Here is an 18,013-nt window from a genome sequence, read left to right as displayed (position 1 = left end):
CAAACTAGCTATAAGATCATTTACTGTAAGCCAAATTATCCTTATAAATATCTTAATTTTCAAATTGTTCCTTTGATCAAAAATTTTAAGACCTGTTTTAGATTTCTTTGGATGATCTTTAGACAATTATTTCCAAACTGTGTAATGACATCATTTCTAATATAAAGCCAATGTATTTTTTTAAGCCAATTACCTTGAAAATGTCTGGAAGAAAAGCTTGAAGAACTGAATACAAGGAAGAGCTAGAAACATTAAAAATTGTCCAAGGGTTTTATTTGATAACTTCAGAGAAAATACAAAGTGAGAGAAACTGATATCATCAGGAAAAGTATGGTGAGGCCGTAGTAGCGCACGTCCGCCTTGGTGTCTTCACTGAGACGCAAGCGGAAGATCGCAGGCCAGAGTTGTGAAGGGCCTTCCCAATCTGTGACTCCCACGCTGTTCCTGGAAGAATATCTGTACCAAGGTGGACATCTTGACGTACCAATTCTATCTGTGCTGGTCAAACCTTGATAGGGCTCAGAAAATAAAGTTTGGAAACCCGCATATCTAGGTTTCTGTAAAAGGCTGTGCACTTCATTCAAAAGTTCTGAAGACTCATATCCTTTTTGTCTCCTCAGGTTTTCCTATGAAAGAAATATATTTTGTTAAATTTGAGTTCACCAATTTAGTATGTACTTTGTAAGGATGCTAAATAAAATTTAACATAGCAACCAAATCTGGTCATTACTATTCCTACTTTTAACATTTGGACACTGCGACAGCTTGGATGTGATTTCTACTGTAAGGCGAGTCAAGGATGCAGCTCTGCAGTCCAGAGAAGACCACCTCATGGGTGGATTTTGAGTCATGTATCTTGGAATCAGGTACAGATGAACCACTGTAACTGCTCACTGTGTAACTGGCTGAAAGCTGCAGCTGCTGTGTTTCTGCTTGACCCTGGTGACCTTGGTGACATCTGGCATTGCCCTCTCTTCCACCATTTATCTAGCAATCTAGAAAGAGACAGATTGAGCTTCTAACAAGCAAAACTCCTCCTAGCCTCCTCAGTGTTAGTTTCGTCCATCACTCGTCATCCTCAGAACTTTGGCTCTTCAAGTCGCCTCCTGCTAAGTGGTCACTTGCAAAGGTGACAGGATTTCTTCACAAGGTATGTTAGGAAAGATGTTCTGAAGGCTCTTTGAGAAGAGAAATAAGGACTGGAGAGATGGCTCAGCAGTTAAGAGCACTGGCTAGTCTTACAGAGGACCCAGGTTTGGTTCCCAGCACCTACATGCTGGCTAACATCTGTAACTCCAGTTCCAGGGGATCTGACACCCTCTTCTGACCTCCACTGCATTGCAGGACATGGATGCACTTACACACATGCAGGAGATGCACTCATATACATAAAATAAAAATAATATTTTAAAAATAGAAGAGAAATAAATTGCTACTCAGAATGGAATAACCTTCCTTCTTAATGAGAGTTTTAATTTACTAGAAGAAATTAAGTGAATATTTACCCCTGCACACTAAACCATTCTCACACAAAAGAAAAGAAACACACTATTAAATACATTTCTAAGGGCCGGGAACCACTAGTAAGTTAGCTTATGCAGCATTTACATACAACTTAATGTGGCTATACACCTAGTTGGGAACCGAAATCACACTACTAAAAGTTCTACACGCATCTTCTATATAGCCTGTGTACAATGTGTCTTAGCAACAGCTGATGACATCTATCAAGAAGGTACTTCTGTACTGAGAGATCTGATTGGGAAAGAGCCTATAAGGTTACAGCATTTTTTGTTATTAACGTGCGTGTTTTGTGAATATTTTTTTATCGGGACACAGCTACATCATACATTTATGTTCCACCTATGGCTGATTTCTCCATGGAAAAAGTACAACTGAATAGTTCTAACAAAAATATGGGTTGTAAGACCAAAATGTCTTCTGTTGGGCCATTTGAGAAAAATTTCACTGGGCTGGGTGGGAGAGTACTTGCTTACTATATGTGAGGTCCTGAATTTGATCCCTAGCACTGGAGAGAAAAGACAGCTGGTCTCTGGCAAATGAGATTGTCATGAGAAGGTCTACTTGTTACTGTATCAGTGCTGTGATAAAAATACCCTGACAAAAGCAAGTTAAGGGAGAAAGAGCTTATTTTGTTGGCTTGCAGTTCAGGAGGAATAGAGCTCATGATGGCAGGGAGGACATGGTGGCAGGCAGGGAAGGCATGGTGCTGGGAGCAGGAGCCACTGCATCCACATCAGGCAGCACGGAGTGGACAGAAAGTGGGGTGAGCAGTAAAGCCTGAAGTAATGCTTCCTCCTATAAGGCTCCACCTCCTAAAGGTTTCACAGCTCCTCAAACTGTCGTCAGCCTATGGGGGACATTTCACAGGCCACAGCAGAAGGCACATAGATTATTTGGGATCCTAGTAAAATGTAGTTCTCAGGTGGGGTATGTGTGTGTGGCTGCCATTATGTGTTCCCAAAACACTGAGTGATACCGGTATAGCTGGTTTGCAAGGAGTACCAAGGACTTAAGACCATGCAGTAATCTATTCAGCTACAGTACTCAACCTAGAATGATTTTAAGCTACAGACATGGTTAATCATTTTTGGAACCATTCGAGTTGTCAGAACTGGAAGTACTATTAGCCACTAGCGGATAAACAGCAGGAATACTACATGCACCCTACAGCACGCAGGAGAGCCACCCTGCAAATAGCACAGCTCTAATGCCAACAGCACTGATCCCAGAAGCCCACTATCACAATGGTTATTAACCTTGCATGCACATTACAGTCAGCTGGGTCCTATGGAAAACAGCAATGCAACTTTTCTCCAGTCATAAGTAATAGATATCAAACCACCTCCTGAAATTGGTCAACGTATGTAAGGCAACTCATGAAACATCTAAAACTAACAAGGAAAACACAGGAAAAATAACTCAGATACCACAAAGTCTCTAATTTACTTAGAACAGATCAGAAAAAACTAAGCTGAGTCCATGACGTAAGTTAAACCAATAAATCCATTACTAGAACAGAACTCAAAATTCTTTAAAGGACTTAAAGGAAAAGTTAAAAGTAATTTCTAAATGGGGATCTTAGCAGTGATGTGTAAATACAATCCAGTTCTGGAGCAGAAAAATACAACATAAGAAATCCAAACTTCCATTGGCTAAGTAACTGCTGATTGGACACTGATTATTTGGCAGTTCCCGAGGCTGGGCAAAAAAACAGTCCAAACAGCAAGATAAAAGACAGACCTGAAAAATCAAGACTGCCTCTGCTGCCTGTGAAAAAAGTACTCTGTACGTGAGTACTTGGAACTCAGAAGGAAGAGAAGGAGGAGTAAAGCCTAAAGTTGAAGACAAAGTTGAAAAGTTTTCTAATTTGATGACAAATATTAAGCCATAGATAAAAGAAGCTCAATAAACCTGAAGCTTTATAAGCACAATGATAATCTTTCCTAGAAAAGATGCCCTAAACCATCTCAGGAATAAGTATGGCCCCAGCCATACAGGCTCAAAAGTATAAAACCATGAATCTGATTCAAAGATTTTCAAGAAAATCCTGTATCCTACCTGCCCAAGATGGCTTTAGACACATCTTCCCTGGATTCATTTCATCCAGCAGGTTACTCAGAGGTTGCAATGGTTCAACTGGGTACCATTCACTATGTATGTAGCCTAGGCTGCCCTTAAAGTCAAGGCAATCATCCTGCCTCAGCCTCCTGAGCACTGGGATTACAGCAGTGAGTCACCACATACCATTTGTTGTCTGTATTTCTATCAGAATTTTAGTCTTCTGAGCCCAAATCAAAATTGCCTGTTAAATTGCACACGGCATCCTTGAAGGCTTTCTCTAACATAGAGATTCTTGAACCTCTTCAACCTAAGACCATTTTTGGTCCCCAAAATTTTATGTGGCCCCAGATACAGGTAAATAAAAATATTAATAGGTAAAAAGTAACTAATACATACAAATCAAAGAGTTACCTACTCTAATTCATAATTTTAAAACAATTTTCTATATATCATTTACCACTTATTAAAAATGAAAGCAGTTTACAAAATAATGAGCTATATGTACTTGTTTCTGTGTAAAGATAGTAAATGCAGAGTTGATCTTCAAAAAACCTGCTCAGGTTCTAGAACACTAAGTGGTGGTGATGTTTTTCTTTTTCCTTTACTTTGAGAATTGTGCAATTTAGTAATCACTTGCTAATGTAAGCTCTTGCCTACACAAAACATGAACATTATGATTCTGTATATGAGAAAATCAGTTCTTATGATAAAAAAGGGAAAAATTTGGATATACTTTAAATGGAAGATACATCGGTCTATATTGAAAAGTACAAAGTTTTAGTTGAAACCAACAATGGAGAACAGCTGGAAGTTGGCGCACCATGACACACCATAGTGGGATGCCTGTTCTCCCTAATCTGATTTGTAGACACAATGTTCTTCCAACAAAATCCCATTGATCAGCTTATATGGAACCAACGAGCTGGTTCTTAAATATTATGGCTGGACCAAGACTAAAATGGTCAGGCCTTGCATTTTTTAAAGAAAAGGTGAAAGGATTTGCACTCCTTTTAGAATTTGCTGCAAAGGAACAGTAATGTATGTAGTATGGTAGTGTGGTTCTGGTCTAGGAAGACAAAAAGAATGGGAGAAAGTGGCCCAGGAGCAGTCCTGCACTGCTAGATGGCAGATTTCCTCAAAAGGTTCCAAAGGAGTTCAATTAGGAAGAGGAAAATCTTCAACGAATGGTGCTGAAATAAGACAAGTGGACAGGAACAAAGCTCGACTCCTACCTCACACCACACACAGGCCCTGTGAACCACAGGTGCACCTGTGACAGTAACAATGTTCAGTGAATGAGTAGGTAGAAATAGCCACAGTACAGAAACATGACAATCTTGTACGTCAAATATGTAAAGGATTTCCATAGCTCAACAATGAAAAGACAAACATGCAAATAAAAATGACTCAGAATGCTCAGAAAGATACTTCATACAAAAAGATATATAGAAGGCCAGCAACCACATAAAATAAAATAGTGCTCCAAATTACCAGTACTCAGGTAAAGAAATGACTGTAATTACAATGAGATACTAATATATACATTAGAATTCAGTTAAAGTGTGAAAGACTGACAGTACTACATGCTGGAGAGGAAGCATAGGAACAACTCTTGCATGTTATTGTTGCCAACATGTTATATTTATTTATTTGTTGGGGAAAGGAGCCAGGGCACGTGTGCTGAGGTCAGAGGACAACTTGGGGGGAGTCAGTTCTCTCCTTTCACCATCTGGATGCTGAAAACTCAGGTTTTCAGGCTGTGACAAGCCCAGTACCAGTTAAGTCATCTCACTGGCCCATTTGCCAACATTTAATAACTGAAGACAAATGTTGTGCCCCATAACCCAGCAGTCTCATGTCTCAGGAGAAATGAAATGTCTATGAAAAGACTGAGGGAAGAATAATTAAAGTAGCCAAATTCATGGTGGCCAGAAACCAGGAGTAACTCACATACCATTGGAAGGAATGTGGACATGTGGCTTCTGCAGTTACTCATTATGTGCTGCTCAGCAGTGACAAATAATTATTGATATATTCATGAATACAGAGAAGTCTCAAACAAATAATAAATGAAGCAGGCTGGATACAAGTGATACGTACAGAATTCCTGCATGTACATGGCATTCAAGAAGAGGCAAACCTAGAGTTGAGAATCAGAAAGTCAGAACACTGTTTGGTGCTGGGGAAAGGAGCCTAGGATAAAGAACAGGTGATGTTCTGGAGTTCTCAAGTCTACACAAGTCCCACTAGCAGGTCAGCCAAAGCGATGCACTTCTTTGCTTGAAACCTGGGCATCTGCTCTTATGCTTCCCTGCCTTGGCCAGCAGGAGATCCCAGAGCACACTAAAGACTTCCAAGTTCTGATTTTGTCACCAAGCAATGTTTGTGCTAAACTTAGAAATGGGAACTATAAAATATGCCCATTTGAAGTAGATTTCTATATGTAAGTTTAAAATAAAACCACAAACAATGCTACCATTCCAGACTGAATAAATGCAAAAGATGCCTCTGAGCATTACAAGAAACATTTCTCTTTGGATAAACTTGTTTGCTTGTTGGATACAGAATGTATAACTCGGCTTCTAATTTTTGCCTTAGCTGCCAAAAGGTTCAGAGCCAAATTCAGAATTCCGTTTAGAGATTAACTTCCCAGCTGCCCAATATATCAGATTTTCTTGGGCAGAGGGTATGGAAGGCGGGAGTTTTAAATATCCTGCTTCACACTGTGAACTGCTTCAAACTGTGTGAGGATGATGTGCACAAATCATCAAATGCTGCTTATTTTGACAAAGTTAAACTTTATTGTTTACTCCATACATATATTGTATGCTTTATTTTCCTATCAGAAGGTGGGAGGATTTCTGCCCTTGTCTATATGAGTCATTTGCAAAGGGTATCTCACTATTCACCCAAATGATCCCAGGACATAAAAATGTCTCTTAAAATATAAGCTACTGACAGGGCAATCTTTCACTTACATTGACTGTAAAGCTTAAACTAGAGGAACTGATATAAAGTGGAGCGCATGTATGTTGAGTCTCTAATGGACTGTAGATGGCATAGGAAATCCTAGTGCACGTCATCACATTCTTAGAATAAAGAATGAAATCAGCTCTATACACCTCTGTGCTTACCACTGTTCTGTTCCTGTAATAACTGCTGTCAGGTACTTTGATTTTACCAGGTGGACAGGATATTGTCTGTCCTCGTTTAACAAGACCACCTAACCTTGGGGATGGAGCCTTTATTCCCAAAGGTCATATTCCAATGTAACATTAAGAAAAGAACCCTACACAACCCACCTTACCTGTCTCTGTGCTGCAGCGGACTCTGCATTTCTGGGCCAGCCCTCTTCCCGCACCTGTCTCTGTGCTGCAGCGGACTCCGCACTTCTAGGCTGGCTCTCTTCCTGCACCTGTCTCCTTGCTGTAGAAGACTTGACATTTCTGGGCCAGCCCTCTTCCCGCACCTGTCTCTGTGCTGCAGTGGACTCTGGACTTCTCTTTCTATAAACTTGGCCTGTGAACTTATCTGGCATCTCACTGATTGGTTTTGTTTCAATGTCTTGTGAATCAACCTGTTGGTATAGAACAAGAATATACAATGAAAACTTTTGACATTTCTTTTACACAAAATGTACTAACATCCAGATTTTTTGATAATCCTAAACTTGCTAAGCTTGAACTTGACAAAGAAAGAAACAAAGAAAAAGCAACAATGGACATTGTGGGAAAAATACAATGGCTAGCAAGATCCAGACCCTTCCTCATCAGTGGGACAAGACTAATTAAAATTAATGTCACTGTTACACACTCTTTAGAAATTATCTCCACGCGCGGAAAACTTGCTTACAATGAAAATGGTATTTTTATGGAAAACTGTCACATTTTCAAACGGCATGTGAATTCATTATTAACCTTTGCTACAAGTGGAGCCAGTGTATCTTCGTAGCTTAAATTCCTATTAGTTAAAATCTTATTTTTCTATTGTTGAGTGAGGCTAATTAATGTGGAAGTATAAAAGGAGCTTAAGATGTTGCTTATATTTGACGCAGGTAGTTTAACCTTTGAGCAAGGTGAGTTCTTGTCATCTGTGCATTAGTACCAGAGGTTAACTTCCACAACAAGCTTGCCTGTGTTTTAGTTTCCTTTACTCACTGTGGTGATATCAGAGAATGACTGACTCTCTCTAACCCTGAAGTAGACGCAGGAATAGAGGGCAGATCCTCCAGCACAGGTGGAAGATTGAAAGCCACAGTGAAGGTCCTTGAGTGAAGTATTTGTTCAGCAGTTCGGTGTTTACAGCAGCTGAAAGTGCCATTGCCTTTTGTCTGGGTTAAGTAGAGAGCAGAAGGCAGGAGCAGCACCAGGGGAAATAATGGAGTAGCCAGTGCCAAAACAGAGTAAATGATGCCGGCTGGGCAAACAGCCTTAATTTGTACTCTCTCAATTTTTAGCTTTGATTGCCAAATGTGTTCATTCCTTCTCTAAAAAACACTGGTGTTCTGAGGGTGGGGCAAGTTGTCACAACACCCTCCTTTATTCCCACCTCCTGCTGGACTCTGCTTCCCAAGCATGGCAAAACCACTGCCTTTCACCTACCTGTAGATTGCAGACGTTTCCCATTTCCTGATCACTTGAACTGTTAGGTTTTCTCACCCACCCTCTAAGCCCACTGGGAGTGCTGACAAGGACTCTACTCCCACCTTCTCTGCAGCCGCCTTGCAGTGTCCATGCAGTGTCTCACTAATGTGAAACAAGGAGTCCCCAGATGTGGCCCAAGGTTGTTTCATTCCCTCAGAACACTGGCTTGGCAGTCATTGTGAAACATGCATTGTGCTGCAAAGGGTTAGGTGAGGACTCCCCCGCCCATCTTTATTGAAACATAATCAACCAATTATAAGTTTTAAGATGTATGATATATATACACTGTGAAATGCCACAGTCAAGATGAAACATCCATCACATTTCGTGAGAATGTAACATCTATTTTCTTTTACATACATGACACAGTATTTTTAACTATAGTCACCCTGCTATAGACTACATTCCTGTAACTGATTCATCTTATATATCTTTGGCCAATATCCCCACATTTCCCCAACTCCAAGCTTCTGAATTCTACCATTTGATTTTCTGTTGTTTTCTTTCATTAGATTTCCACATGTACATTATAGCACACAGTATTTGTTTTTACCAGCTTGGCATAGTTCACATAGGTTAAAAGAAAGGATTTCCTTCCTTCTAAAGGCTGGGTAATATTCCATACACAACCCATTTCCTTTATTCATCAATAGACACATCTTTTCCTACTATAAATAATACTGCAGAAAGATACACAGATCTTTTTGATATGATTTCATTTCTTCTGGCTATACAGTCAGAAGCCAGATAGTACTAGTTTTAGTTGAGATACGACTAAAGTTTTTAATGCCTCCTATGTGCTAAGCATATAAGGTACCAGTTTTTGCCTATGGAGTCTCTGACATATAAAGAGGATTGGACATAATATATTCTGTCCTGTGTGAGGGTTCCTAGAACACACCGCACTCTGGATCTGCTGTCAGTGGCCAGAAACTGAGGTTGTACTGCCATGGACACATCTACTTAGTAACAAAATAATGCCCAGTTTTTGGAAAAATTCAACTTTTATAGAAATTTGTAATGGTGAGAGTTCAGACGGATGAGTAAGCTAATTCTTAACTGTGAACATGTGAAACTGTGTTATATGCAAAGATATGAAAGTACAGAAAGTTCTCCAGGCATCTCAGGATCAAATAGGATGCTTCCCAAATATGTATCATTTTCAAGAATAGTTATAAAACCAAAAGACCTTTTTTGGATGGAGAGTTGTTGAGACAGGGTCTCCCGGTAGTCACAGCTGACCTGGAACTAAGCAGACCAGGCTGGCTTTTATCTCACAGAGATCCCCCCTGCCTCTGTCTCCCATGTGCTGGGAGACATGGTGCGTGTACCACCATGCCTCTCCTGAAAGTGTTTTCTTAATCTCTAAACATTGATTAAATCAAAACTGTTTCTAATAAAGAATTTGTATTGCATTCTTATACATAGAAAAAGTTCATAGAATTATTTTGAGAATTAAAGTTTAGGAAAGTATTTTGTAAACGATGTTGTACCCCAGCAAGGCCTTCCCATGGACTTGCTGGATCTCGGGCTCAGGGAAACTGTAACCTCCAGCTCCCTCTGCCTGAAACAGGGAACTCCTCCTGCACACGCGTCTGTACTGTTCCAATCGGATTCTAGTCCTTGATACAAAGAGACAGATGATAAAATGGTGAACTGGCCTCCCACAGTACCAATTTCCCACTGTGTATGACATGCTCTGAGAATTCCGAGTTTTAGCTCATCTCGGCATACACTAGGAAAATATGGTTTCATTCACTGAGTTTGGCACATTGACTCCCAGAGGGGGACTGAGGAACATGTCTCAGTGGTAGTGATCATATTAGTAGGCATCAGATCCTGGGTTCAATACACGACACAAAACAAAATAAGAACACAACAACCACCGGTAGAAAAGCCCAGACTCTTTAGTGGGTGGCATTAAGTAGCCTGAGGCAGCCTAGGATATCTCACCCGACTGGTCACATGACAGCAGGCACCTCCAAAGCTGCAGAAGGTGACTCTAGCTGCATGTGCAGCATTTTCCTTGGGGCAAATGACCTCAAAAAAATATCAGTTTCTGCAAGCCGAAAAATTTAATTTCCAATTTAACTCTAGCAACAGTATTTGAGGACTTCAAAGGGAAGCACAGTTTGCTGGAAACTTTGCTGTCTTAGAAAAATAATTCTTTTGCTTTTTCAAAAATATACTGTAAATTTGCTGAGATTCTTACAGTAGTGTGCCACTTTCTACGATTAAGCCAAATGTATTTGTTAATGCTAAATTCTCAAAATTTCACTTAATTAAAAAAAAGAAACATTCATAACTTTTTTCCACTGAATAAATTATAAAAACATTTTATTTGTATCTGTATACAATTGAAAAAAAGAGACCAATGGTTTTTCTTTTGTAAGTACCTTTGTACAGAATAGGAAAAGTAGAAGTCTAGACTCCATTTGGAAGTCAGGAAACGTCCTAAGTTGCTAACAACCTGCTGTGACTCAGAAGAAAGAAAATTTGGAGCCAGTAAGGTGATAGTCCCTTTTGTCCCGAACACTTCTGTTAGGGAATCGTTTATTGTGGAAGGCATCCTGTGTCCATTGCTCAGTGGGACTGAGTACAGGACAGTTTACATCAGCACATTTTGCTTTTCAACATTTACAGGCTTGATTTTTATGGTATTAGTAAAAACCTATAAACTTTAGAAATTAAAATTAAGATACACTTCAGTGACAGATGGTGAAACTGTATTTTTTTGCTATCATTAAATATATATACACAAAAAATACTAGAGAAATGCAGGCATTCATGATTAAATATTGCAATGCTGTCTGTATACATGCTGACTGACTGTACTGTTAACAGAAATTAAGGTATTAAGGATACATATTATTCTTAAGTAGTTTTACTTATAATCAAAGTGGTCTAATCAAAAATAAAATATTGGAAAATGTTTTACATCAAATTCTTGGCTTAAAAAATGATTTCACAACAAACACCCTTTGAATACAGTGAACTAAAAGTTCTTTAAATGGGCTTCTTTTGTATTTCAGTTAAGCTTATGAAATTGAAACTACAAAAAAAAGGGTGAAAATCTTCTTAAATTAGTGCAGATTAAGTAGTGACCATTACTGTAAGAGGAATCCTATGTCAAGGAAATGACTCTTTGGTTGGTTGGAAAAGTGATAAAAATACAAAAGTCAATAAACTGTTAAAATAAGTCTCAGTAATTACCAAGATAAAAATCCAGCGGCCCTTTATTAAACGCGAACTTTTGTTCTGCCTTCTGCAATACATAAATAGTGCTGACAACTGGTTGGGAGGCACTTGCTACAATAAAATGTAATTGTATCATAAGAGAAAGGTGACAATCAGGAGATCATGAAAAAATTACATATTCCCACTGGTAGTTAATTAGCCATGCAAACCCTCCTCAAACAGATACTCTCTTCTATTAGGAATGATTACTATGCAGGCCTACAGATGTCAATACCACAGTCATTCAAATACTTCTTTTCCTACTAATTGAAGGTTGTAAAGCTCTGGTGCCAAGGTTTTGCTTCCAAAGAGCTAATTTATGACTAGAAGGATATTTTATGTCTTCAGTTGCAGCAGCTACAAAATTCAGCAAATCAGAACCATCTGTGCAGATACTTGACTCACCATCCATCTAGCAGCCTATCAGTCACATTAGTTCGCATCCTGCATTTTTGGCTCACAAGTACTTGTGATGATCCAAAGTTCATCAGAGATATTAGAAATGAACAGTATCTGAACCCTCTTTACTTCCATCAGATAAAATGACCTCCACATTTATTTATGTACTGCATACGGATAGTCACAAGGAAGAGAGATATTTAGTGACTGGTTTGTATAGCGGTGCTGCTAACAAAAGACTCAAGTTTTCACCATCTGCTTCCTAAAAACCTTTGACTTTCTAAGTCTTTGTTTTTCAGTACTATTTCTTTTTTTAAGTTGATGTGAGGGAGTCCACTGGAAGGTAGGTAGTTCAATAAAGATGTAGCAACTTCCGTAAAGAAATTATCTCTATGGACTGAAATACATGCATACATATCTTCACATGCTCTCACGGTCAAACTGGCAAACAGAAAACTCAGGGCAGTAATCAAAGAAAACCCAAAGAAGCAAATGAAGGCTCTTATGAATCCAGGTGGACTGGCCCTTGGCTCTGCCCTAGCCATACACAAAGACACTGGTGACTGCTTCATTTTTTATCAGCAAGCAGGAGGACGTAGATCCCCCTCTAAGAGTCAACATGTCAGAGGGACATTTCAAAAGCTTCTTGGTGCTGAATTAGGGAAATTGGAATTAAATGTAACAAGCAAGAAACTGAGGTGTGACACTCACTTTGGACCTAAAAGAAAAGTCACAGAAAAGATTCATAGACAGCAATGGTGGGATCCCAGGGATGATGATAGACTTACTTTTTGATGGGTTGGAGTGTGGATATTGACACTCTGTGCCGTGGTGGAAAATTCCAATGGTCCTAATGATATTCCACCTGGATACAGAATTTTCTTGAGCTTGTGATAGTCTGGCTTTTCATCATAAGCTAAATTAGTAACACATACCAAATACTGGGCAAGTTCTCCTGTGAAATATTAAAGTTTTAACATGAATGGCAATTCATAATTGGCAAGAATTATCAAAAATCCAATAACCTTAATAATCTATTATCTCTATTCCTTTAACACATATATATCTGAAGGAACTAAAAATAATTCAATAAAAGCAGTTTTTAAATGATATTCAATATAACTGCTATATATCTGTATATCTATATATAGATATAGATATAAAATCTGACAAAAATAGGACAAATTGGTAATCTTTCAACATAGCTTTTGTTGATATGTTTACAATTAGAACTCTTTCTACATAGCTTTTGTTGATATGTTTACAATTAGAACTTACAAATGGAAGCACACTTTAATAATTATAGTTACTAATTTTGATTTATAAGGTGAAGCTACTAAGAGGCTACACGAAAAAAATATATCAAACATGCTTCCAGCTTTTTGTTTACAATGAACTCTAAAATATTCAGGTAAAAGAAAATGCTACTTCTTAAACCTGACTTCAAAGGGGGAAAAATTCATTGCAAACTTTTCCTCTGGCTTTCATTTTGTGATTAGGAGAGAAAATGTAGAAATGACCTTGAACTCCAGGAAGGCTCCCTCAGGTCTCCTAGACCTAGCGGGCCTAGGGCATTCATGGTATTCTTGATTTTAGTTCAGTGAGCTGAGTTATCACCTTTTATTTTCCTTCTAATGTAAAAGCATATTTTATTTCACTAGAGCTATAAAACCTCTCTTGCCAACTTCTATTTATTTTTGTTTTTCACTTCAGTGCTGGATGGTGAACCCAGGGCCTCACACATGCTAAACACTCACTCTGCCACTTAACTTTTCCAGCCTTTCCCAAGCAGCTTTTAAATGGAAGTAAAATTAATAATCAAGTGATACAGAGTTTCAGGAAAATGTTTATGCTTTGGATTTTTGTTTCAGGGAGGGGCAAAGCAAAAATTGAGATAGAAATAATAATAATACGATACCCTACTGTACCCTACTTAATCCTAAACACTGGCAGATTTTCATTCATTCAAATATTTATATATGCCTTTCCCCTTCAAAATCTTATTCTGACCCAAATATGAGTACTGCTTACGTTCTCACTTGGCTGTTTCTATTCCATAGCAGGAAAGTTTGAGAAGTTTCATAGGTTGCAGGAGTGACCTCCTAATCACCTTCCCTTCCCTTCAGCCTCCCTCCATTCAAGGAGAGACATTTGAAGTGCTGGGCTTCACTCCCCAGACAGAAAACTTCTAAAAGGAATAGTGTCCTTGTTAAAATCAGAGTGATCTTTTTTTTTTTTTTCTTTTGTGTGTATGTGTGTGGGTGGGGAGTGGGATATGTGTACAAGTGCAGGTGTCCTTGGAGGCCAGAGACATCAGATCCACCTGCTGGAGTTACAAGCTGTTGTGAGTGCCTGGCATGAGTGTTGGGAACCCAACTCAGGTCCTCTGTAAGAGCAGTAAGCACTCTTGACCACTGAGCCTTCTTTCTAGCCCTCCAGAGTTACTATTTTATACCTCAGAGTTTCAAACATTTTCTTCATTTTCTAGAAATAAAGAGCTAACAGTTAAAATGAAAGCTCATGGCTCTGAGATTTTATATTTTTCTGGACAATGTAGCAATTATGCCTACTTTTTTCTTCTCTGACTTGAGACATTAATATTTGTTATCTAGCATTTGTTCAACGAGACTTATCACATATTTTAAACAGTGTTTCCTGGAGTCCTTCAGGGAGCATCCAATTCCTTAAGGAAAAATCAAAAAACAAAATGACTTTTAACACTCCCTACCATTTTCATAGACATTCTGCTGCTTTCTAGTCTATCAAAAGCTGGTGAGTCAAGCTTGATACAAACTGCAATTCTATTCACCAGAGGGTCCCAAATGGGGAAGAGAGCTGTCTGTCGGGAACAAACCTGTCCTAAGACAATGGAGAACTCCTAGCACACCACCCACTGAGAATAGCTGTGTGCAAAGTCTCATGGCAATGAGGTTTGGGAAAATGAGGTACCAGTGAGGCAGAGGATGGAGCAAAGAAGAGAATCACCTTCATGGGTCTTTTATCATAAACCCGAAGCACGGAGTGCTGTGATGGAGTACTGGTGGAAACAGTAGCCTGCCAAGACCTGGATTTACTCTATGAAATAGTTTTTAATTTACTAGCGTTATTTCCAGAGCTATAGACAAAAGGCACTGAGCAGTATGAACACAAAGTTTTTGAATCATCTGCTTTCAAGCCAGTGATGCAGAAGCATCATCGACTGACTACTATTTCAAGAAATAAAAACGTGTGAAAGCACTACACTGACTCGGGCATGCACGCTGCAAACTTCTTGGTTCTCTCTCTCTTTTTTTTTAAGGGTCTCAGGAATAAATGTTTTGTAAATCAATTTGTTTTCATGATTGTGTATCTTCTATAACCTCTTAAGAAAACGTCACTGACATTTTGTACTCCAGGAATTGCTGATGTGAGAAAGGAACCAGGTGGATCTCTCCACTAGTTTTTTCATGTAACTCAGATTCTAACTCATCTAATGATGGAATTACCACAGGACAGAAACTGGCCCACAGCATCTATGCTGTACCATCCAGGACATCCATACTTTCTATCCTAAGCTGAACAGTTACCTTTTGTGCAGAAGGAATGAGAAAAATAAGGGAGATATACAACTTAAAAGGAAATGACATCTCCCATCCATCCCACTTTCCATCCCCTGGAGTGAAATGTACACTATATAATCTGGTAAAAATATCACTAAGATTAGTTAAAGAGGAATAATGTTGGTTTTGTTGCTTCTTTAATGCAGTTACAAAATAAAACAAAACCACCACCAACTAAAACTTTCCATTTTTAGCTTATGTACATAAATGAAAATCTTCTTTGGTTCCCGCCACTGGAAGAAAAATATTACAGTAAGAGAGAGAGAGAGATGCCTCCTATTGGGATAGTCAATGAACTCAGGAAAAGGAGATGGGACAGACCCAGACTGTTCCTCTTTGTTTCCTTCACAAATGACAAGCTTGGTTAGTCAAAGATGGGCTGTGAATGTAAGTTTAGGATAAACTATAATCACTTCTCAACTCTCAAATGAACACTGATGGTATCTAACCTTTACTAGAGGGTCAGTGTAGGTATGTACTTCTGCAAGTCAGAGAAAGGCTGACCTCCAGATTGCCTAGTGTCAACAGAGAAAAGATTCACTCTACTGATCTGTGCCTGGAAAAGAAAAAGACTAATGCAAATCTCAAGTTAGCGCTGAATGAGTCAGGCATGCATAGATAAGTGACATAAATGGGAATTCAAGTTGATTTACTATTCAGTTATAAGGCTGTTAAAGAATTCTAAAAAGTTCTGTGTGAACTTAGAGAAAACCATGTCTAAAATGTGCCTCTAAGTTCCAAGATCACATGATTTTCTAATCAAAAACTTTTTGCTGAGTTATCAGCAAAATGTAGCTTGGGTCTAAAAACCATTCAAGTGTTTAATGATTATGTTGGGTTTTTTTGTTTTTTTTTTTTAATTTCTGACTTAAAGTAGTGTTTCCATACGTCAACTTTATCTTATTTCAACAATATATGGAAAGACAATGCCAGAAAGTCTTTATTCTAAAAATACTAGCTACAATGGATCAACCTGTGCATATTCTCAAAATATAAATGTAAAAAAATAACCATGAACACACAAAAGCCAGGAGCAGGGCCCCTGGAACTCCACCTCTTCTGCCCTAATGTCAAAGAGGATTTAAAGCTTTTCTTCTTTGCAAACTATCTGTGACCCTGAAAGTTCTACTGTTCCGTAGGAATAGGAATGGGTGGGGTACAGTGACAAATGTGGTGAGCTGTGGGGAGAGAGATGAGGTTGTCTGACTTACTGCAGCTGCTTTCAGGAGGGGCCCACGTAAGCACCGACTCGGGAAGCTCATCCAGCAGACTAAACAGAGCAGAAACAGAGCAACAGCACACCATGAGTCCTGTGGTTCACACTTTCAGTTAGAAAACACAACTCTAATTTTGTATTGAGAGGGCACCAAAACTGTGACTTTTTTCACTCAACTGTAATAGAGGGGAGGATTTTAAAAAGGGGGCAGGTTTAGTTCTATTTGGCCAGTCCAACTGTAATAACCGAGCAACTAAGCAATATAGAAATATAAACATGGTTTAACTCAAACTATGTCCATGGAGGAGAACCAAAATAGGAATATTTGTTATGCTTCCTTAAAAACAACAATAAAAAATTTCCATAAAGCACTGAAGAGATGATGCGGTGGTAAAGAATGCCTGCTGCTCTTCAGAGGACCTGTTTGCTTCCCAGCACCTCACCAGATGACTCACAACCATCTAGCTCCAGAAGATCCAAAGTCTTCCTTTGGCTTCGGAGGACACCTGTACACACCTGGCACATACTCACAGAGACACACACATACATACATGCACAAAACTTTAGAAGAAGTCAATCTTTAAAAAATTTCACAGAAAAATTCTATCTGGATTATGAGGCCATTTTTCCTCATGTGTGAATCCAAGTAAAGTGGTCACACCTCTAATCCCAGCACGTGGAAGGTTGACAGCCACGCTGAGCTACAGAGTAAGACTCTAAGAAAGAAAACTCAATTTTAAGACTGATGTATAAGGATATGCTAACCCTTTTGCACACTTTTATTGCAATTTGTTTTACTCAAGACCCCACTGCCATTCTAACTGTGGTATTCCATCCGTGGATAACCACGATTTCAGTGTGATGTTGGTATATAAGAAGAAGCTGGCTACTCCGTGCCACACCCCATTAACTCTTTTCCTAGGCTTGACCAGTGAGGGAACTGTAAAGCAGAAGGCACTTTATTGTAAGCTGACCTCATTCTAATGCTAACAGAATCTAGGTGATAAAATTTGAGTATAGAGTATAATTTCATAAGAGCATACATATATGGCTAAAAGTTACTTGACAAACAGCAAAGCCAGACAGGCGATACCTTCAGTCGAGTTCTTGGCCAGGATGGATAAAGGCTCTTCCAGATAGTAACCCAACATACTACTGGAAACATTAACAGCAGACCCCAATTCTATCCAAAGGAATACTGACAATGGATTGCCGTAGATGAGGAACAGCTGATCCTCCTGGAACAGGGACCTCTGGCTGACTAGATTTACCAGAAGGGCAGATAGGGGGGAATGGATGGGGGTGCTGACAGCACAGTGGACAGTGGCAGGGAT

At 39.0% G+C, this 18,013-nt stretch overlaps 2 protein-coding genes across 11 annotated transcripts in view; one reads left to right on the top strand and one right to left on the bottom strand.

The window, feature by feature from the left end:
* LOC103746658 (FA complementation group L) overlaps positions 1-267 on the top strand; it is a 30,481-nt gene extending 30,214 nt beyond the window's left edge. The window contains exon 6 of the mRNA XM_008848921.2: positions 186-267. Coding sequence (XP_008847143.1) covers positions 186-221 — 36 coding nt within the window. The 3' untranslated portion in view covers positions 222-267. The remainder of the gene's footprint in view (positions 1-185) is intronic.
* Positions 257-18,013, bottom strand: part of Vrk2 (VRK serine/threonine kinase 2) — a 50,284-nt gene continuing 32,527 nt past the window's right edge. For 2 of the 10 annotated variants that reach the window (XM_029554004.1, XM_029553998.1), the window contains exons 7-10: positions 16,675-16,733; positions 12,653-12,819; positions 6,893-7,162; positions 257-626 (exon numbers count right to left, since the gene is read on the bottom strand). In XM_029554004.1, coding sequence (XP_029409864.1) covers positions 285-626; positions 6,893-7,162; positions 12,653-12,819; positions 16,675-16,733 — 838 coding nt within the window. In that variant the 3' untranslated portion in view covers positions 257-284. Of the gene's footprint in view, positions 627-5,685; positions 5,726-6,887; positions 7,163-12,652; positions 12,820-16,674; positions 16,734-18,013 lie in introns of all 10 variants that reach the window. The other 8 variants (XM_029554000.1, XM_029554005.1, XM_017802157.2 and 5 more) reach the window with 8 other exon arrangements.

This window comes from Nannospalax galili, unplaced genomic scaffold (genome assembly GCF_000622305.1).
Source record: "Nannospalax galili isolate Female #2095 unplaced genomic scaffold, S.galili_v1.0 scaffold2925, whole genome shotgun sequence".
NCBI lineage: Eukaryota > Metazoa > Chordata > Mammalia > Rodentia > Spalacidae > Nannospalax > Nannospalax galili.
Note: the sequence above shows the minus strand (reverse complement) of the source record. Positions and strands in the feature narration are given on the sequence as shown.